This window comes from Bos grunniens, chromosome 17 (genome assembly GCF_055505025.1).
Source record: "Bos grunniens cultivar Pamir isolate PY7600 chromosome 17, Bosgru_T2T1.0, whole genome shotgun sequence".
Classification (NCBI taxonomy): Eukaryota; Metazoa; Chordata; class Mammalia; order Artiodactyla; family Bovidae; genus Bos; species Bos grunniens.
Genome location: NC_141181.1, coordinates 52,901,242 through 52,921,240, shown reverse-complemented (window position 1 = coordinate 52,921,240; position 19,999 = coordinate 52,901,242). Strand labels below are relative to the sequence as shown.

Below are 19,999 nucleotides of genomic sequence, written 5' to 3'. Positions count from 1 at the left end.
AGGGACTGGGGGTGCTGCGCGCCGACCGAATAGGATAGAGATGGGAGAGGGCACAGCTCCGGCAAAGGGCCTGTGAGCTCTGGGACTGGCACCAGGCTGGCGAGCAGGTCTCTCGTCCGGGAGCTCCCCCTAGAGGCGGAAGCCTGGAGCCCCAGCTCGCCTCTCGGAGGTGAGCGCGCCAGACTCGGTTTCTTGGGCTGCCCCACAGACGGAACATGGGGCTTCAGAACTAAAGGCAGCAGCGCCTCGCTTCGCGGCCGGACAGCCTCCCAGTGCACCGCCCGGGCCGGAAGTCACCCAGCCGTTGCTTCCTCACGCGAAGGCGTGGTGTAGGGTTGGCGGTCCCGCCGGATGGGCGGTTGAAGAGGGAGAGGAATAGCCCCGGGGACTTCTTTGAGGCGGCAGGCCGCGGAGGGCACGGGGTGGAGGGTAGGTGCACATGGGGAGGGAAGAGGAATGCACCTGGCAGCCGAGGAGCGCAGCCGTTCCTAAAGGCGCCTGAGCTGCGCGCGCAGCCGTGAAGCGTCCGCGCGGGGGAGGACCCTTAAAGGGGCCGCAGCGGTGGAGCCGGTAGTCCGCGGAGAACTTGGGTTACCGGGTTTGGGGGCGGGCGAGGATCATACGGTTCCTCCAACTCTCCCTCAATAACGCTGCCCCGGGTAGTGACGGGTGCCAGGCCCCAGAAGACCAGGCCGAGTCTGGTTGACTCGGCCAAAGTAGAGCCTCCCTGGGAACCCAGTCTGCGGGCCGGCCCCATGATCGATCCCGGGTTTAAGCGCGCCTTCGTGTCTGCAGCTCGCGGCGCTATGGCTCACGTCGGCTCCCGCAAGCGCTCTAGGAGTCGCAGCCGTTCCCGGGGGCGAGGGTCGGAGAAGAAAAGGAAGAAGAGCAGTAAGGACGTCCGGAGGAGCTCCTCGGCTTCGAGATCCCAAAGCCGCAAGGCCAGCAGCACCTCCTCTGGGGCTGAGGGTGAGGACCAGAGGGAATGGGAAAGGGATGAGGGAACTTCAGGGAGGACGTTGCAGGCAGTCGGGAGGGCTTCTCCAGACTGACTGGGAAAATCACAGAGCGCACTATTCAGAGGGACACAAGAGTGTCCTCGCTATCTGGAATGAAAGACGCTCAGAATCCAGGGGCTGGGCCAATCCATTGAATACGGAGTGAAGCAAGAACTTTATCATAGTTTTGGTGTAGCAGGGCCTAAGATGTGGGTGCTGGCCACCTTGCTCTTGGGCAGACAGTGACTGCGGAGTCGAGAAGGTGCCTCTCCACAGCGTGCTGAAGCCCTGCCAGGAGGTAGTCAGCCTGAGCCTGCTACAGGCCAGAGCAAGGGGACGAAGGTTTACTTCTTCCCCTCCTGGCCTTCCAGCCTCACCTTCTCCCTGCATCACAGAGAGAAGCAAGCACAAGGCCCGGAGGAGACCACGATCCAGCTCCTCCTCCTCTTCTTCCAGTTCTTCTAGCTCCTCTTCCTCTTCGTCTTCCTCCTCTTCCTCCAGCGATGGCCGGAAGAAGCGGGGGAAGCACAAAGACAAGAAGAGGAAGAAGAAGAAGAAAAGGAAGAAGAAGCTGAAGAAGAGAGGCAAGGAGAAGGCCAGAATGCAGCAGACTGAGGCTCTGCCCGGGCCCTCGCTGGACCAGTGGCACAGAGCAGCCAAGGAGGAAGAGGATGGCCCAGGTACTGTGCTGCCCGGGGTGCAGGGCAGGGAGGATCCCCTCCCTGAGGCCCTGCCACCGCCTCTCTGCCATCTTCCCTTCCAGTCCTGACGGACGAGCAGAAGTCCCGCATCCAGGCCATGAAGCCCATGACCAAGGAGGAGTGGGATGCCCGGCAGAGCGTCATCCGCAAGGTGGTGGACCCGGAGACAGGACGCACCAGGTGGGGCGCGCTGGCCCCAGACTGCACTCTCAGGAGGAGGGATGGGGGCTGCTGCTGCTCGAAACAGGCTGATGTCCAGGGGAAAAGTCCCTTGTTGATGAGCCTTCTCAGGCCGTTGCTCCCTATTGGCTGGAGTAGGCAATTGCAGGGGCTGGAAAGGCCTTGAGGGAGGGCCTTCAAAGAGCCACAGCTGGCCTGTCTGATGGCAGAGCTACCCTCTGTCCTCATCTCTGTGGAAAGGGAGGGAGGTAAGGAGGGAGGAGTGGGAGTGGCCAGCAGGGTGTGGCAGCCTGCTCAGGGTGGTGGTGGGGCCTGGGCCTGGCACCCCTCTGCCAGATGCTTCTGGTTCTGGTGCTCTGGCCTCTCAGTTAAGAGGCTCAGCCTGCCCACCTCCATCCCCAGGCTCATTAAGGGAGACGGCGAGGTCTTAGAGGAAATCGTCACCAAGGAGCGACACAGAGAGATCAATAAGGTGGGTGTCGCCCCCTTACCCAGGCCCACCCCCAGCTCTTCTTCTGACCTGTCCCCTCCTGTGTGCTTTCTTCCCCAGCAAGCCACCCGAGGGGATGGCCTGGCCTTCCAGATGCGAGCAGGGCTCCTGCCCTGAGGCCCCTCTGGCCCCCGGCCAAGGCCTGCTACACACAGTGTTGGCATGACCTGAAGGCTGGCCTCAGGGTGGGCAGCGGGGAGCCCGCTGGGTGTTCTTTCTCCTGCAGACCAGCCTCTGGCCCAGCTTCCTCTGCAATTCAGGGAGTGGAGGTTGGGGGTCACTGGCCGAGTCAGCTCCTCCATCTCCCAAAAGAACGCACCTTCCCAGATATTAAATGTTCCCTGGTTGGAGACATCCTCTGTGTTGTTGCTTTTTGTGCTGATGGGGAGGGAAGGAGGCAACCTGACTTCAGAGCAAAAATAAGGACTCTGCAAGCTTTGGTGGGGGACACACACCAGCCACTCTTGCGGTCCTCACCCTCAGGTCAGCCTGCCTGGACCAGAGCCCCACCCCACCCCAACTGAATCCCAAACCCTCGGCTTTTAAGCTGATTTCCTCAGGCCTGGCGGGAGGCTGCTGCCCTTGCTGTTAACTGTGCAGATAAGAGAGTCCTGCTGGCCTGGGAGGAGTCCTGACCCAGCTCGCAGGCTGTGTCCTCTGTGTGGTGGAGGCTGACAGCACCCACCTCCGTCACTGGATTGCTGTGAGGACAGACTGAGTTCATGCCCAGGAAGGGGCTAGAAGGAAGCCCAGCAGAGATAAGGCCCACGGGGGTGTGTTGGTATTACCGTGAGCACAGCTGGCATTGTGTACTGGGAAGGACTGCCTTTACTCCCAAGGGCAGGCTGCACCCCCCAGCCAGCCCCCACCCCCAATGCTCTGGTGGTCGGCGCAGTACTGAGACCCAGAAGGAAGCCTTCCTGCTTCTTTAATCGGTGTAACAGATGACAACACAGTACACAGCACACTCAGGCCCGATGGAGCAGGGACAGCAAGGGTGGGCGGGGATACGTCAGAACACCGCTCACAGGCGGCCCAGACAGACAAGACAGACAGACAGGTTGAGACGTGAAGGCTGCGACGTGGCAGGCGGGCAGGCAGGCGGTTCAGACCGAGCTGGGAAGGGGGCATGGGGTCTCTGCGGAATCCCTCTTTAGAAATCAAAGAGAAGGCAGGTGGTGGGGTCTGGGAGTGGTGGGCTGAGGCTCAGTCCTGGGGGTGGGGGGGCTGGGACTAAGGCTTCTACTCTAACAGGCCTGGGGTGGGGTGGCAGTCAGCAAGGCCTGCCTCACCCTTTGGTTATGACTGGTCGGGCCTGAGCCCTGCAGCTCAGCACCCAATGCTGTAAACATTTTTGGTATTTTTAAAGGACTCTGTCCTCCCTCTCTTAGTTTCTGAAAAACTGGTGCTTCCTTAAGAGGATAATGTGCCAAGAGGAATCTGAAGGGAGGCAGGAAGCCGACCTGGATATAGAAGAGAGACGTCCACGGGGAGGGTGGGCTGCCCACCTCACCATCTATGGCTGAGGGCCGCTGGGAGAGGCCCGGACTATTGCTGTTGTCCTTGGCGTGGCTGGCGGCTGGGTAGGCAGGCGGGGAGCTCGGAACCGTGGGGCAGTGGCCCGCTGGGAGAGGCCAAGCTCACTGCCCACCCAGCCTCCTGGGGCTGGCAGCCTCCAGGCCTTTATTGCAGGCGGGCCGAGACTCTTGTAGGTGCTCCTCCATCCGGATGGCTGCTCACCGAGGCGACAGGCGAGATGGGGTGAGGTGGGACCGACAGGAGGAGGCACTGGCCACGGGGCCCCTGGCTGGGGCTGTGATTGTCGGGCCGAGCGTTTCCCGCTGGGAGCAGGGGGTTAGATATTGCACTTTCACTGCAACAGTTACATTAAAACTTGGTCCATAAAATAATCGTCGCTTTATACATAATGCCGGAAACAACAAAAAGCTACATCTTAAATATGAATAAATCCTGAAGGTCCCATCCCTCCAGACATTTTTTCTCTGCACAAAATAAATAGCTTTCACTCTGTACAGACCCACTTTTGCAGAACATTTACATGACCCTTTGGCTGTACATATCTACACACGGGAAAATGTTAACATCCATCTGCGTGCCTCACCGTCCCAGCCCGCGAGGCCCCGAGGCCGTATCCAGGTTGGCAGCCGCTTCTCACAGAAGCAGCCTGGATGTTGGACGGCTAGCTGAGGCCTGGCAGGCTCCCCTGTCATGAAGGGGGTGGAGGAGCAGCAGAGGGGCTGCCTGGAGCCGAGGCCACAGCTGAGATCGCGGTCAGTTCTGGGGAGAGAGAGCTGATGCTCAGACCCAGTGCACAGGACAGCGTGGTCCTTACCAGGTGGGAAGTGTAGTCATGGCTGCCTGCCCTTAAGCTAACTAAGCGAGTTGTGGCTTCTTAGATTCAGCATCGAAACGGAATTGGCATTTAAAAAAAAAAAAAAACTAAGGGTGTGCCCCACTCACCCCAGAGTAGAAATTCTGTAGAATTAACGGGGCTCGGGTGAGGCAGAGAGGCCATGCCCCGCTGCCTGGGCAGCGGACAGGGCCCTGGGACCCAGAACCAGGCTGGACTCCGTCACAGTGCTGGGTGTTTTCATGTGGAGGGGCTGCGTTTGGTACAGAAAGAGTTAAGAAAAGGAAGCAGCCAAGGATTGCTCGTTTAAAAAAACCTCATAGAAATCAGATTGGAGAAGTAGAAAGGTGTAGAAACGCGGAAGGGAGGGCCGAGGCTTGGAGCCTTGGCTGATGGCAGGCGAGGAGAAGAGGCCAGGCCTGTCCAGGCCCCGTAGCCCCAGGCAAGGCTTCTCAGGAGCCACTTGGCTTCACCGACTGACCTGGCAGCCTGAGCTGTGCCCAGGGCAGAGATGGCGCCAGGCCCGCGGCTGAACTGGGCTCCAGATGGGGCAGGTGGAAGAGGCTGGGGTCTGGGGCTGCCATGGGTTCATGGGCCAGGCAGAGCGGCAGAAATTATGATATGGCCTTTCTCTCCTATTTGTACAAGGATTCTCCGCCCTGGAGCCTTCTGTGTGGTGGCAGGTCTTGGATGGGCAAACGTTGAATTTTCATGCATGTCCATGAGTCTGTAGCCATAGGAGATGGTGATGAATCTCCACTCTCAAAAATCAGTGCAAAACCAGTGAGGTCAAACAGTTGAGTAACTCGAGTCAACAAGAAGCAGGCTGTCCCCACCCCGTCGCAGCTGCTACCAAATGGGAGGGGACCTGGGGGTCAGGGCGAGCAAGTGGATGGGAGGTGCCCAGGCCTGGCATCGGAATGCGGGGACGTCAATGCAGGGCAAGCGTCCAGGAGCGCCTTCTGGCCAGTCCACGTTGGGAGTCCTGGTCCTTAGGTCTTCCCAGGGATGGTCGTCCTGCCAACTTCCACGACCAGCTGGAACCCCACAGACCCTAAAGTGTGAGGCTGGGCTGGGAGGGCTGTGTCTGGCACAGCCCGTGTCCTCTGCCGGGCCCTGGGACGAGCTTTGCCCCAGCCGACAGTACGTGCCCAGGCCAGGCCTCCTGGCAGGGCGGGCCGCCCTGGCCTAGCACCATGGAGACCACAGCGCCTCACTCCCGGTGCCCTACTTGGGGCCCGCGGCTGGGCCGGGCTCTGGCCGGCCGGCCAAGGTGCGGCCCCAGCAGCCGGCCGCCATGCTCATGCTGCGCTGTCCCCGCTGCTCGCTGTCCGCCTGGCTCTGCGTCCGCTCGTGCGGTCGGGGGCCGGGGCCGCTGGGCTGGGCCGAGATGGTGCGGAGCAGGTGGTTCCGGGAGCGCAGGAAGTCGCCTTGGCCCGGCAGGCCGAAGCTGCCCTTGCGCAGCGCCATGCGGGTGGCCGCGTTGCGGGCTGGCCGCGCCCGGTGGTTGTACTTGAGCTGGGCCAGGTGGGCCGCGTAGCCGTCGGTGATGAACTGCGGGTGAGGGCAGCGGGAAGCACGGCTGTCAGGGGGCGGGGCTCCGGGTTGGCCCGGCAGTCGCCGGGCGGGGCGCCCAGGGCGGCGCGGCAGTCGAGGGGCGGGGCTCCGGGGGTTGCCGGGCAGTGGGGGCGGGGATCCCAGGGCGGCGCTGCAGTCGGGGGGCGGGGCTCCGGGGTGGCCCGGCAGTAGGGGGCGGGGCTCCCAGGGCGGCGCGGCGGTCGGGGGGCGGGGCTGCCCGCCTGCCCCGCCCACCTGAACGCCGCTCACCTGGCACTGCTGCTGCAGCTTCTTGGTGGGCCGGCCCACGATGTAGATCTGCATGGGGGACAGGCTGATGGAGCTGTAGACCGCCACGTCCTTAGTGGAGCCGTAGGCCGCGTGCACGCGCAGGTGCAGCTGTGGGCGAGACCGGTGTGGGCGCAGGCTCAGCCCTTCCGCCCCCACCCCTACCCCGCTCCCTTCCACCGGGGGCCCACCTCGGAGATGAGCAGCTTCAGGAAGTTGGCCTTGTGCCGCAGCGGGTCGTGCACCAGGCCGTCACAGAAGGACACCACGCCGTGGGGGAAGTTGTGCTGAGCCAACCACGCCACCACTCGCTGCTTCTGCATGTCAGGCCGGCCAGTCACGTAGATGATGAGGTAGCCCAGGTCCTGCCAGTGCCTGGGGGCGAGGGGCAGGCCTGGGTGTCCCACGGCCGCACTGTCCTCCCTCTGGGGCTGCCTGGTCTCCTTGCCCAGCCAGCCCCACTAGTGGGCACAGGCTTCAACAGTAACAGCCCCAGCACGGTGCTCACTGCTCGCCTCTCACAATCCCCACTTCCACCCTCTGCAGCAGGTGTAACTGGTCTTGTTAGGAAAAGCCCCGCTTCCCAGGTGAGGGAACTGAGGCATCCACAGTAAGAGATCCCAGCTGGGAAGTGGTGCTGCTGGCCCCTCCAAGCCACAGGGTCCCTGCCCCCTGTCCTGGCTCTGGCACCCAAGACCATCCTCTCTGCCCAGCCCCCAGCTACCTGCCTTCGAGCCCACCCGCTGCCCCTGGGGGCACTCACCGCACCACGTCCACGGCCCCGGCCCGCACTTTGGGGTCGCTGCCCATGATGGACACGCTGGCAGCGAAGGAGCCATCGATGCTGAAAACCACGAACTCCGTGCCCTTGGGCAGCACGGTGATGTAGCTGTCAGCAAACGTGTGGTCTCCCCTGGGAGGGGGTGGCTCGTCAGAACCCACTGGGACCCCTTCCTCCAGCCCCAGACCAGGTCGGCCCACCAACTCGTTCTTCCCAGCTCCTACCTGACCACCATCTTGATGGGGTAGACTCCCACACCTAGGCGATGGGTCTCGGGGATGGTGTAGGAGACGCGCCCACTGCTGTTGGTCACCAGCGTGTCCAGGTACAGCCACTCACCCGAGGGCGGCTGCATCATAATGTGCACGTCCACCTGGAGCCAAGCAGGCCGGTCATGGGTGGCCATGCCCTTGACCTCCCTAACCCCGACTCTCCACCGCCCAGCCAGAGGGAGGCGGGGCAGGGTGGGGCTCCCACAGGCTCCCCAGGTCTTTACCTTCTCCCCGGTCAGGGTGACCATGTCCAGGGGCCCGTACATGAACCGACCCGTCAAGACCTGTGGGCCATCCTCGTTGGCGACCGCGTCATTGATCCGGTGGTTGGCTGTCACATTCTGGGGTGGGGAGGTGCAGGAGCAAGGCTGGGTCAGGGTAGGGGATGGAGGGGTGGCTGGGGTCTCCTGGGCTTAGCTCAAACTTCCCAGGGGCCTGGGGGTGAGCATGGGCACAAAGTCAGATGGCCCAGGGTTCAAGTCCAGCTCGGCCACTGACCTACGTGGCCTTGGTGTGGGTCCCTGTCTGTAAATGGGGGAACAGCTCCAACCTCAGACTGTGAGGATTAAGTAAGACAGCACACATCTCTGTGACTCAGTTTCCTCATCTTTAAAATGGAGTTTTCTCAGGAGGATTCAATAGGACAATAGCCCTGGAGCCGGGGCACCCAGAGGATCCCTCACCCGAAGCTTCACGTGGGTCCTCTTGCGCTGCCACTTCTCTCTTGGCTTCGAGGGGGTGAACACCGAGACCTCCTTGCCGTCCAGCTCCAAGATGCTGGAGTTGTCGTGCCTCATGACCTGCGAGGGGACAGAGGGGGGTCACAGGGCAGACTCAAGCCTGGGGCTTCCTGTTCCGTGGGGAGAGGCCAGCGACCCTAGGGGCCCAACTAACCTTGTGAGGATTTGGTGGGGCAAACCCCACTACAGTCCACCCTCTGGCCCCCCAGAATTCACATCTGTCCCATGAAGGTGTACATCCATTCACCCCATCTCCACGGCTTCCTGTGCTGGGGCCAGAAAAGTGGGGTCTCCCACCGTCCTCATTTATGAAATGGGGCCCAGTCAGCAGCAGGGTCACTCAGGGACCTGAGAGGTGTTGGTGTGTCTGTTAGGGGGACTCTGGGTACCTGTCTCAGCAGGAAGGAGACCACATCCGTTGACTCCCAGTAGCTGGCGTGGAACAGGTGGGGCAGGGCCACGGTGGGAAAGGCCGTCAGGGCGTCGGGGCAGTACAGGGCATAGTCGATCCGCTTCTGGCCCCACCACTTCGCAGCAACTGCCAAGAGGAGGGGACTGTGACTGGGCTGGGCCCCCTAGGGTGACCTGGCCCCTCAGACCCAGCTCTGCCCAGAGACAAAACCCTCCTCTGACCAGGGAGCAGGACCACCACCAAAGCGAGTCTCCTTCTCCTGGGCTCAGCGATAGGGGAGCAGGCGAGAAGGCACAGGAGGCCAGGACAGCAGCAAGCGGCCCAAGTGCTCCGGGGAGGGGGAGTGGGGGCTGTGGCTCAGCAGGGAGGTGTGGAGTTAGAGGGGGAGGGGAAGAGCCCAGTGTGGAGGCAGGACCCCCTGACCCTGGTCAACCCCTTGTCGACTCCCGCCCTGGGCCTCATCACTGCCCTCTCTGGGCTTCTCCTGGACTCCTTGAATGCCTGTCCCACCTCCCCAGGCCTCAAAACTGTGAAAGGCTTCCCAGAGCGGGAGTCTCAGTTCCTGGGCCTCAAGGCAGAGGCCTGATGCCCTCAGCCCCTGGCGGGCAGAGTGTGAAGTGAGGGCCTTCAGTCAGACGGAGCCTGTGTGCGTATGTGCGGGTGAATCCGGCTCCCCCTTGGGGCTGGGGGGCTGCCCCAGGTTTGCAAAGAGCCTCCCCAGTGGCTGGAGGCTGGAGGTGCACTGGTTCAGGGTCGGAGCTCTCTGCCTACAGCTTGCCTGATAGGTGACGCCGGTCCTCACCCAGCCTCCATCCAGCCCACCCCCTGCTCCCAGCCCCTAGCTGACTCCAGCGGCTTCTGCCTCCTCCCTGGAAGTCAGGGTGCTCCCAGCCCAAGCTCCAGCTCCCTGGTTAGGCGTCAGCAGGGCCCTGGGGGTGAGATGTGTCTGGAAATCAAAGCATGACCCCAATTAGAGGAGAAGCATGTGTGCGCATGGAGGCCCGTGGTGCCCGGTACCTTCACTGATGTCCAAGTCGGGGAGGCGAGGGGCCCTCTCCCGCTTGCCCAGGGTAGAGGGGGCTGGGTGGGGGAGGGCAAGTAGGGACAGGCGCCTGACGCTGGGGGTGTGGCTGAGTGGAGCTGGGGCCTCTGAGGAGCAAGAACAACAGGAGAGGCTCAGCCATGCTGGGGCTACCACGCCAGCTAGCCTTAGCCTAGACCCTCTGCTCTGACAGGCGGCTGGGGAGCCAGTCATGTGGCAGGGAGGCCGGCAGGGGGTTGCTGGCCCCGGCAAGAGTGAGAGGGGATAGTCCAGACTCTGCTTCCAGCTGCTAAGAAGATGGAAGGAGCCAAGGAGGCCGGGGTGATCCACCCACTGGGGTGGCAAAAGGGGCCATGCACAGGAGACCTCGCTTCCCTGGCTCCCCTGGGCCACCCCTCCAGCTTCTCCAGAAATGGCCCCCAACTTTCTCCCTCAAGGAACATCTGCCCCTCTGGGGCTAGGACCCCTCCTCGCAGACCCATCACCCTGCAGCTGAGACAGCACCACCGATCTCCTACCAGCTGGACTTGGCTCCCCACTCCAGGGCCACCCTTTCATATGCTCCTTCCTTCCACAGTTCTCGATGGACACTGGGGCAGGATGACTCTTCACTGTGGGGCCATCCTGAGCATCATAAGGTGTTTAGCAGGTCTCTACCCACCAGATGCCAGTGGCACCCACCCCAGTAGTCTCCAACTGTTCTCTGAGGGGGCATAATGGGCCCGGTTGACACCGGCCACAATAGGACAGAGCCCCCTGGCTCTGATGGGTGGGTAGCGCTGCTGTACTCACTCTGGGCGATGCCAGATGCCGTGTAGCTCTCGGCCATGCCAGACACCTGGCTGGCGATGCTGATCTCGCTGGCCCGGCGGAAACCTCGGGTGCTGGGGGCTGAGCCAGGTGAGGAGGGGGCCGCGTGCTCTTGGAAGACCGTGTTGTGGGCCTGGAGTGCCTCTGCTGCAGGTGGACAGGGACCAGAGACCAGGGGTAAGGAGGCCTTGCCCAGCCCGGCCCCAGGACCCCCGAGCAGGGGTTCCCAGTGTGTGCCAGGGCTGGGGCAGGCCAGAGCGGCAGCTGTGCCAGGCAAGGCCAACACCAGCTGCAGAGGAGTGGGGGGCATCTGAGCACAACTGGCAGACAGGATGGGCCCATGCGTGCCAGGGCCTGCCTTTTCAGGGTTGAGAGGGCAGGGCTGAGCTGAGGCAGAGAGAAGGGAGGGCTGGGGCAGGGCTGGACAGATGGACCAATACAGACACAGTGGGCAGGGAGGCAAGGTGGCCAGGCTCACGCCCCACCCCGGCCACCCTTCTAGTCTCTTGGTCTAGTCTAGCCTTCTTGGCCTCTGGGGCCCGGCCTGGCCTGACCCACAGCCCACGGCAGCTGGGTTTGGGGGTGCTAGCGCCACGACACCACCACGACAAGGGCCTGGGACAGCTTCCTAGGCATGTCTTAGGCGGAGGACTGAGCAAATGAGCCAGCATCGTGCATGCCCCTCACACATGGGCCACATGAGCCAGCCCCGGATGGGCATCTAGGGACACAGGAAGAGGGCTGAGGGCTCCAGCCAGGCTCACCTGGGCCTGGGCTGAGGGCGGGCCAGAGGACCCACCTCTAGACAGGAGCAGGAGGTGCCTGGACCTCCTCAGGGAGGGAGGGAGTGGGTCGAGAATCCAACCCTGTGCCGGGACCGAAGTCTTCTCCTTGGGGGCAGGTGGGTCCCAGAGGGCCTGAGGCCTCACCCCAACCCTTGGCTGCCCCTGCTGGTAGCCTCACAAGTGGCAGACAGAGCCCTTGGGCTGACACTGTGCTGGGTGACCCTGGGACAACTGCTCTCCTCTGGGCTCCTTCTTTGCTTTGAGTCCCCTCCCCGCACTGCCCAGTGCCAAGACCGCTCCCAGGGACCTGTCCTGCCTGGTCTCTGCTCCTCGCCACAGTCCCCCAAACTCTGGGTGGCCAAGGAGTGGGTGGGGGGTCCCTGAGGACCAGCGGTCAGCCAGCGAAGCAGACACCACCACGAGCAGGGGGGTTACACACACTCAGCGCAGCCCGGGCTCGGGCGGGGCCCGTCTTGCGAAGTGAGCGCGGGCACGGGGATACTGGTTTCCAGGAAGCCGTCCCCGGGAGGGAGAGGGGCCAGGGGGCCGCCCTCCAAGACCAGCTCGGGGTTTCTCTGCACGGTCTCGACTGGAGGCAGACGGGGAGAGAACAGAGGACAAGAACAGACACTCGTGTGGACGCTCCGACAGACACAGGGCTTCTCAAGGACCAAGACAGGACTGGGACACACGGGGGGCAGGAGGGACGGGCTGTTCCCGGGAGGGACGAGATGGACCACGGGGCAGCCCTCGTTCACGCGACCTATCTCCAGGACAGGTGACCAGGAAGTTCCGGGCCAACAGCCTGCCGTAGGGGCCCTTCACAGGGTGGGACACAGGCCCAGACTCTGCCAGGGTCCCTTGGGTCCTCAGCTCTGCCTTGGTGGGGCAGTGGGAAAGGGAGCGGGGCCCTGGCTCTGTGCTGTGTGTGAAGCGGCGGGAAGGGGGAGGCCTGTGGAGGTGTCTCATGCCTTCCTCCCTGGGGCGAGGCACCTGCACCTACGCCAGCTGTCCAGCTTCTAAAGGGTTCAGTGCAGGCCGCCCCTTCCCGCACGCAGGGCCACCCCCGGAACTTGGAGCACCCAAGGAGTCGGGCCAACTCCCACCCTCCCCCAGGGCCGGGGCCGGTGGAGGTGGGGCGCAGGTTCTCTCACCCAGCAGCGTGGAGCAGCCGTCCCCCAGCGGGTAGCGCTGGTAGCGGGGGATGCTGAAAGGCGGCAGGGCGTGGAATCGCCGCTCCAGCAGCGGCTCCAGGCGCGAGGCCGATGGGTCAGCGGGGTGGAAGAGGTTGTAGACTTGCTGGCAGGCGGGCCGCAGCTGGAAAACTGAGGGCGGGGCGGAGTCGCAGAGCCCGGAGTTAGCTCCGCCCTAAGGAGGCGGGGCCTAGAGCCGGCTAAGGTCCGGTGGGGTGGGATGGGATTGGGGTTTTAGAAGACAGAGAAACCCCAAAGTGTGTCTCCATAGATTTGGGGTTCTGTTTGGGCCACTGTCCCTTTATTAACCAAATTTGTTTTAATTAAGAAAATTTTGATAATGGTAAATTTTTTTGTTTTTTGTAGTACAGGGATATATACGATATAAGACATATAACGGAAAGCTCCTCTCCACCCCCAGAGAGCTAAGGCTAGAGCCCTACCTGCAAACCCTGGGGAGCCCCGAGCATGTGCGGCCGAGCAGGCTAGAGCCTGCTCATCCACTCTTGATTGAAAATGTTTCCAGGCTCTGCGCTTCCGAACATTTTGCAGTTGTTGGGAAGATGCCCTGGTGGTCGAGTGCAGGGGACACAGGGTTTTTGAGTCCTCGTCTAGGAAGATCTCACACGCCGCTGAGCGACTAAACTTGTGCTTCCCAACTACTGAGCCCGAGGGCTGCAACTATTGAAACCGGAGCACCTAGAGCTCATGCTCTGCAACAAAAGCCTTCGCTTGCTGCAGCTAGATAAAGTGCGTGCGCAGCAATGAAGACCCAACACCAAAAAAACCCAAACCTGCACACAAATAGAAATATGATCTATGCTTTTTGTACTTGACCTTTTTTTTTCATTTAACACAAAAAATGTTGGGAGTCTTTCATATGAATATTTTCACTGAGCCCCTTTCTTTTGAATTGCACTGGGGCATTGCTTTGTACGGCTGTGCCAAAGTTGATTTAACCTCAGCCTGCATCCCATTTAGGTTGTTTCAGGTTTTCCATGATTACAGATGACATTGCCCTGCCATCTCTGTCTCTTGAGTCTGTGCACTCATGTGGGTGCACAGTGTCTTGCCCTTGCGCAGGTGTCTACAACCTCTCTGAGCCTCAGTTTCCCCCTGCGCAGCTCTTGTAGGATGGGAGGGAGCCCACACCAGTTGATCCTGGGGGCAGGGACCTCTGCTCTGACAGCTTCTTAACCGACACTTTTCCACCTCCCTGTGTGTGTTGTCTCTGGGGCTGGGAGGCCACTGCATCAGGGAGACTTCAGAGGTGCCTGGCTTCCTTATGGGAGACTGGGTCTGTCCTCATCTGATCCTGGGGCAGCCCCTTCCATCTCTGGTCCTCAACTTCCAGAGGTGCCTTAGAGATGAAATGAAACAGTGTGTTGGGAAATGGGGCTGGAGACTGAGCTGGGTTGAGGCTGGAACAAAGGAGAGCCATGGGCCCTTGGTGAGGCAGGGGGTGCAGGAAGGAGGCTGATGCAGGAAGGGGCGTGGGATGTGGCCCCGGCCTTGTGACAGGGGTTCACTGAGATCCTCTGCCCAGCTCATGGACCCCTACCCTCCCCTGCAGGGACTCTCACCATCCAGGGAGGGGATGACCGTCTTCCTCAAGGCAAGGACCAGCCCCAGGGGGCACCCGAAGAGGAAGAGGTCAGCGACCTCAAAGTCGAACTTGCCGACGGCCCCTGCACCGTCCAGCATGGTAGAGCTGCTTGAGCGGCGGGAGCTGGGCTCGTTCCTCAGCACGCTGGCGTGGAGGCTGCAGGTATGAGGTGGGGTGGGGAGACGAGCGAGGTCACACCACGGCCCTCCTCCGGGCCGGCCTGCCCTCAGCCTCCTGAAAGCGGCTCCTCGGGGGTCATCAGGCCCCAACGAAGCTTGGGCCCTGTGCAGTCCTGCGAGTGCAGCTGTCCAGCACCTGCTGGGACACCCCTGGTGACAGCAGGGCCCGACCTCTCCAGGGAGCCCACTGCCTTTGGGACAGCCCTGGCTGGGACCATGCTGTCCCTGGTCAGTTCTGCCTGCTGACTCTGCCAATCCCTGCTTCTTCCCCTGCCCCAGTCAGTCTGTTCTCTCTGACTCAGATGTGGATGGACCCAGAGATTATCATACAGAGTGATGTAAGTCAGAGAAGCAAATATCATGTATCAAGGCATACATGTGGACTCTAGAAAAATGGTACAGATGAACTTGTTTGTAAAGCAGAAATAGACACACAGACGTAGAGAACAAACATATAGACACCAAGGTGGGAACAAGGAGGTGGAATGAATAGAGAGATTGGGATTGACATATACGCACTATCAATACTATGTATAAAATAGTAGGGCCTCCCTGGTGGCCCAGACAGTGAAGAATCTGCCTGCAGGGTGGGAGACCCAGGTTCGATCCCTGGAGGAGGGAAAGGCAACCCACTCCAGGATTCTTGCCTGGAGAATTCCATGGACAGAGGAGCTTTGTGGGCTACAGTCCATGGGGTCAAAAAGAGTCGAACATGACTGAGTGACTAACACTTTCACTTACTTTTTTTCATAAAATAGATAACTAATGAAAACCTGCTGGATGGCACAGGGAACTCTACTCAGTGCTCTGTGGTAACCTAAATGGGAAGGAAATCCAAAAAAGAGGGGATATATGTATATATATACATATGGATATATATATATGTATACATATAGCTGATTCACTTGGCTGTATATCAGAAACACAACATTGTAAAGCAACTGTATCCCAATTAAAAAAAATATATATATATATGACTTCGCTGGTAGCTCAGCTGGTAAAGAATCCGCCTACAATGCAGGGACCCCAGTTCAATTTCTGGGTGAGGAAGTTCCCCTGGAAAAGGGATGGGCTACCCACTCTAGTATTCTTGGGCTTCCCTGGTGGCTCAGATGGTAAAGAATCCGCCTGCAATGCGGGAGACCTAGGTTCGATCCCTGGGTTGGGAAGATCCCCTGGAGGAGGGCATGGCTACCCACTCTAGTATTCTTGCCTGGAGAATCCTATGGACAGAGGAGCCCGGTGGGCTACAGCCCATGGGATTGCAAAGAGTCAGAGACAACTGAGCGACTAAGCACAGCACAGCACAGCATGACCATAAAAAAAAAGACCACAGTTGCACCCAACACCTTCTCTTGGCTGAAGAACCGTGGGCCTACCCTGGGGACCCCAGGACCTAGGTCAGGGGGCCTTCAGGTCTCTCACATTGGCCATCAGCACCACCTGGTCCGTGTCTCCCCATCTTAGAGTCCCCATCCTCACCCAGCGGGGGCGTCCCCACCCACCTGGACAGGAAGGCCTGGTGCTGCTGGATGGTGTCCAGCTCATAGGTGGACGAGTCACTCCTCTTGCGGGGTAGCTGCCGTTTGGGGTCTTCATTGCCGTTGCTCCGGGGGATGTCGATGTTGCTGCGGCTCAGGTGCCGGCTGCTCTCCAGGTTGCTGCCATGTGCCGTGTTGACCGTCGAGCCAGGGGACAGCAGGTCAGCGTCCTGGAATGGCCCCACACAGGTTCACTGCCCGGTGGCCACTGGCCTGGCCCCCTCTTCAGTGTCGTGGGAGCCGAGTCTCCCCTCCTGACCCTATGCCTGTGGCAGCTTCTCACCCAAGCCGGGGAGGAAAAGGCCCCGTCCCTGTGTGCCCTATGGTTCCCCCCATCTTCACTCCTGGCCCAGCCCATCCATCTGGGCCTTGCTGACTTCCCACTGATCCTGCCGCCTCGCCCAGCCCACCAGGCTGCTTGCTACTCTGCAGCGGAGGGAAATTGGGTCCTTTCTCTTGCCAGGAGGCTCAGAGGATCCAGGCCCTCATGGTGATGGATCTGCTCTCCACGGTGTAGACCTGGCTTCACTGCCTGCTGAAATCGCTTGCGCTCCTGTCTGGCCTCACTGCAGCTGCTCACCTGTGCCATGCATCTGTCCCCCGCCTCTGGGCACCTGCGTTGGCAACCCCGACCCTTCCTTTTTACCGCAGGCCTCTGGGATGTTTGGAGTCAGAGGGTGACACGGTCTCCATCCTGAAGGTCCCCTGCTCTGGGGGCTGGAGGCAGCTCGTACCTGCACGCTGGCCACACTGCCCCGGCGGCTGCTGCTCTGACTCTCAGACACCGGCTGGTTGCTGCAGCATAAGGCATCGAACGCCAGGATGCCCCCGACACAGTCCCCGATCAGGCAGACCTGGGTGGGGAGAGGTCCAGGGCCCTGAGCGCCCGCCCCGCTTGCTGGGGTGCTGGCTGGGGAGAGCCCTGGGCTGGAGGACCAGGCCAGTCCACCCTGCAGGGGTTTCTGTCTCCCCTTCTCCCACCCCACAACTCACCTGCCCGTTGAAGGTCACGCCCTCCTGGGACTTGATGAAGTCCCCGTAGGCGAGGTTGGCTCGTTGAATCACTGTGGCAACAGCCTCCTGGTACTGGGGCGAGGAGGTTGCCAGCAGGGGCAGGGCGGCCAAGGGGATGTGGTCCTGGCTGCTGGACAGACAGCCTTCGTCGTGGCTGTAGGGGCTGAGGCTGGGGGAAGGGAACCCATCAGGAGAGAGCAGGTGGCTTCAGTTCCGCCCAGGGGGCACCCTCACCCCTGACCCAAACATCAGAGCTGGAGCCGCCTGACACCCTGAGAGCCTTGGCCCTGATTCAGCAAACCGCGTGGGGATGCTTCCAGGCCAGGCGTGGGGAACAGGGCTGGGGAGTAATCTCAGAGGCAGGGCAGCATTCTCATATCACAGATGCAGAGACTGAGGCTCAGCTTTGGGCCCCAAACTCTAACCCCCTTGTATCCTCCTGGTGGCTCACACGGTAAAGCATCTGCCTGCAATACAGGAGACCCAGGTTCGATCCCTGGGTTGGGAAGATTCCCCTGGAGAAGGGAACAGCTACCCACTCCAGTATTCTTGCCTGGAGAATTCCGTGGACAGAGGAACTTGGCAGGCTACAGTCCTTGGGGTCGCAAAGATCTGGACACGACTGAGTGACTAACACACTCTAACCTCAGCCATCTTGCATGGGTTTTGCTGCCTCCCAACAGAACAAGTTAGACAGCTGGATTGGATGACGGGACCATGGTCCCAATATTAGGTGGGACGGTCTCTGACCCTCGGGGCCAGGGGAGGAGTGGAGCCTACACACTCACTCGGAGACGAGGGCGAAGGCATCGGAGCAGATGGGTGGGCAGGGCACCAGGCGGATGGCGAGGTGGCCCAGGGCGCTGGGGTAGTGCACGCGCATGACGGTGTCGAACACGGTGGCGATGGTGTTGGCGTCTCCCTGCTTGGAGCTGGGATCCCCGGCGCCCGTGTCCAGGATGGTGCCTCCATGCAACAGCAGCAGCAGCACGTGGATTTTGGAGGGCGGTGCAGCCAGTGGAGGGCTGACCTCATCCTGTGTGGGTAGGGGTGTTGGTGGGGGTCAACTCCCTGGGGACTCAGCTCTGTGCCCGGGCCGAGGCTTCTGTCATGCTGGGGAAAGAGGCCTGTTGAGGCCCAATTACACCCTCTGAAAACCCCGATCTCAGTTCCTCTGCTCCAGGGCCTGGTGCCTGATGCCTCAAGCCCTTCCCCTGGTGGGGGAGGCCAGCTGCTCCTCCCCGTCCGTCCTCTCTGCCTGCATCCCAGCTCCTGGCCGCCGACCTGACCAGGGTACAGAGGACATGGAGAGAGGGGTCTATTCCATCCAAAGCAGAAACTCCACTTCCCATCAAGGGGGCCCAGACAGGGGTTTCTGGGGCTTCTGGCCTTGGGGAGGAGGCAGAAGCTCAGTCCAGTGCGGGCCTTTGGGGTCAACCTGCCCTCTGTGTGTCTGTGTCCAGGCATTGGACAGTCACAGACTCACTTAAGAGGGGCTGGGGTCAGGGACTCAGCCTGGCTGCTCTGCCAACAGCACTGAGCTCTCATTCTATCTATATGGGCTGTCCCTGGACTATGGCCTCCAGGCCCTGCCATTCCCAGACTCTAAGACCAAGGTCCTCAAGAGCCGAGACGTCCAGCAGAGGTAGAGCCCCAGCACCTTAGAACAGAGAGGGCAATGCAGGTATCTCTATTTGAAACCACAACCGCCCCCCCCCCCGCCCCACCATTTGTGAGGAGTCATGCCCCCACCTCTTGCTGCTCAGCCCTGCTTGTGAGGTCCAAGTGAGACTTGCATATACCCAACTGTTCCATTTCGAGACGAGGTGACCCAGAGAGGCCAAGGGACTTATCTAAGGTCACACAGCATGTCAGTGCCAAGCTGGACTGGAACCCAGAGCTTCTACCACCAGCTCAGTGCTCTTCTCCTACCCCAGGCTGTAATCCCAGTTCAGGGGCCTCTCCCTGCCCCCAACTCCTGGTATATGACTGTGGGAAGCCAGAGCCCAAGAGGAGCCACTGCTGAGTACTCGCCATGCCCATGTGATATCAGCGAGTGTGGGGATCAGGGAAGGGAGCTGAAGAGAGGGGCCTCTCCCTGAGGAACCAGCAAGACAGAACAAGGGGCTGAAGCCATCTGGAGGGCCCTAGGGGGTCAGTTGGCCCTGAACTGGGCCATCGGCTGGCAGGAGTGGGCAGCAGCAGGACCCAAGTGTCAATGCAGAGCCCAGGAGAGGGGTGGGCAGCGCGGGTGCTGAGCCCAGCGACCAGTGAGGCCACAGGAACAGATCGGGCTAGACTGGGAGCCTTTGAGCAGCAGAGGGCTTTGGGTGAGAGGAAGGCTGATGGGCGGGCAGTCCTCGGCCCAGAGTGGAAATAAGACTGGGTTGCATCAATCCCCAGGAGGGGCCTGGTCATCAGCCAGTCACGGGCCTTGGGGCCTAGGCAGGAACGCACGCCCAGCAGAGCTTGGGTCCAACTCCTGTCTCTTCCGAGGGCTGCACACAGCTGCCGGGCCTGGGAGGGAATGAACTCATGGCCTGAGGCATGGTGGGGTCATTGGCTGCCCGATGGTCTCAAGGATTAATCAATACAGTCAGGCGAGGGGCTCGTGGAAGGAATATATTTGAGCAGCCTCCTGGCCACCCAGACATACCCCTAGTCACCTGGGATGGGCAGGGCTGGACAGTGAGGGGAGCCTGCCTGGGCCTGGCTGCCAGGACCCAGCACTGACCAGCCCGAGACACAACTTTCCTCCTGTGCAAACTGCTTTCTACCAGGGCATGCCCTGCCTGAGACTCGAACCCTAGTGGGAACAGAGCCCTCGGGAGGCAGGGCCTGGGAGCCAGCTCTGGGGAGCCAGGAGGGCCCCATCAGTGACTCCATAAAGCCGTCCTCCTTCCCTGAGGTTGGGAGAGGAGCTCCAGTTTGGGGGCTGTTGCAAGCAAAGGGATCCGACTCAGGATGGCGGTACTCCAGAACCGGTGCTGGGCCCAAATGCGCATCCACAGGCAGATCCAGAGCCCGAGGCCCCCTTCT

General features: G+C 61.1%; 2 protein-coding genes across 26 annotated transcripts in view; one reads left to right on the top strand and one right to left on the bottom strand.

Moving 5' to 3' along the window:
* Nucleotides 1-306: 306 nt before the first annotated feature.
* Nucleotides 307-2,723, top strand: ARL6IP4 (ARF like GTPase 6 interacting protein 4). Of its 8 annotated transcripts, none has more exons than XM_086347453.1 (6): nt 307-429; nt 796-969; nt 1,394-1,678; nt 1,762-1,879; nt 2,282-2,351; nt 2,430-2,723. In XM_086347453.1, exons 2-6 carry the CDS (start codon nt 807-809, stop codon nt 2,484-2,486), a joined length of 693 nt encoding a protein of 230 aa, XP_086203579.1. In that variant the 5' UTR covers nt 307-429; nt 796-806; the 3' UTR covers nt 2,487-2,723. The 8 variants fall into 8 exon arrangements, with proteins under 8 accessions (XP_086203579.1, XP_086203577.1, XP_086203580.1 ...); XM_086347451.1 differs by having other exon boundaries at nt 1,370-1,678; XM_086347454.1 differs by having other exon boundaries at nt 307-570.
* A 557-nt stretch (nt 2,724-3,280) lies between these two features.
* Nucleotides 3,281-19,999, bottom strand: part of PITPNM2 (phosphatidylinositol transfer protein membrane associated 2) — a 159,813-nt gene continuing 143,094 nt past the window's right edge. For 7 of the 18 annotated variants that reach the window (XM_086347376.1, XM_086347379.1, XM_086347375.1 and 4 more), the window contains exons 10-26: nt 17,749-17,996; nt 16,940-17,129; nt 16,681-16,800; nt 15,911-16,116; nt 14,204-14,382; nt 12,582-12,752; nt 11,867-12,016; nt 10,625-10,789; nt 9,808-9,939; nt 8,768-8,916; nt 8,322-8,438; nt 7,863-7,979; nt 7,591-7,739; nt 7,349-7,498; nt 6,777-6,960; nt 6,568-6,696; nt 3,281-6,294 (exon numbers count right to left, since the gene is read on the bottom strand). In XM_086347376.1, coding sequence (XP_086203502.1) covers nt 5,968-6,294; nt 6,568-6,696; nt 6,777-6,960; nt 7,349-7,498; nt 7,591-7,739; nt 7,863-7,979; nt 8,322-8,438; nt 8,768-8,916; nt 9,808-9,939; nt 10,625-10,789; nt 11,867-12,016; nt 12,582-12,752; nt 14,204-14,382; nt 15,911-16,116; nt 16,681-16,800; nt 16,940-17,129; nt 17,749-17,996 — 2,883 coding nt within the window. In that variant the 3' untranslated portion in view covers nt 3,281-5,967. Of the gene's footprint in view, nt 6,295-6,567; nt 6,697-6,776; nt 6,961-7,348; nt 7,499-7,590; nt 7,740-7,862; nt 7,980-8,321; nt 8,439-8,767; nt 8,917-9,807; nt 9,940-10,624; nt 10,790-11,866; nt 12,017-12,581; nt 12,753-13,433; nt 13,981-14,203; nt 14,383-15,910; nt 16,117-16,680; nt 16,801-16,939; nt 17,130-17,748; nt 17,997-19,999 lie in introns of those variants that run through there. The other 11 variants (XM_086347381.1, XM_086347383.1, XM_086347382.1 and 8 more) reach the window with 6 other exon arrangements.

Bases quoted from the DNA above. Each gene is read 5' to 3' on its own strand.
- ARL6IP4 (XM_086347446.1), top strand. From the start codon at position 807: ATGGCTCACGTCGGCTCCCGCAAGCGCTCTAGGAGTCGCAGCCGTTCC. The intron at 1,679-1,761 runs GTACTGTGCTGC...CTTCCCTTCCAG, and splicing joins GGAGGAAGAGGATGGCCCAG to TCCTGACGGACGAGCAGAAG. The intron at 1,880-2,281 runs GTGGGGCGCGCT...CTCCATCCCCAG, and splicing joins CCGGAGACAGGACGCACCAG to GCTCATTAAGGGAGACGGCG.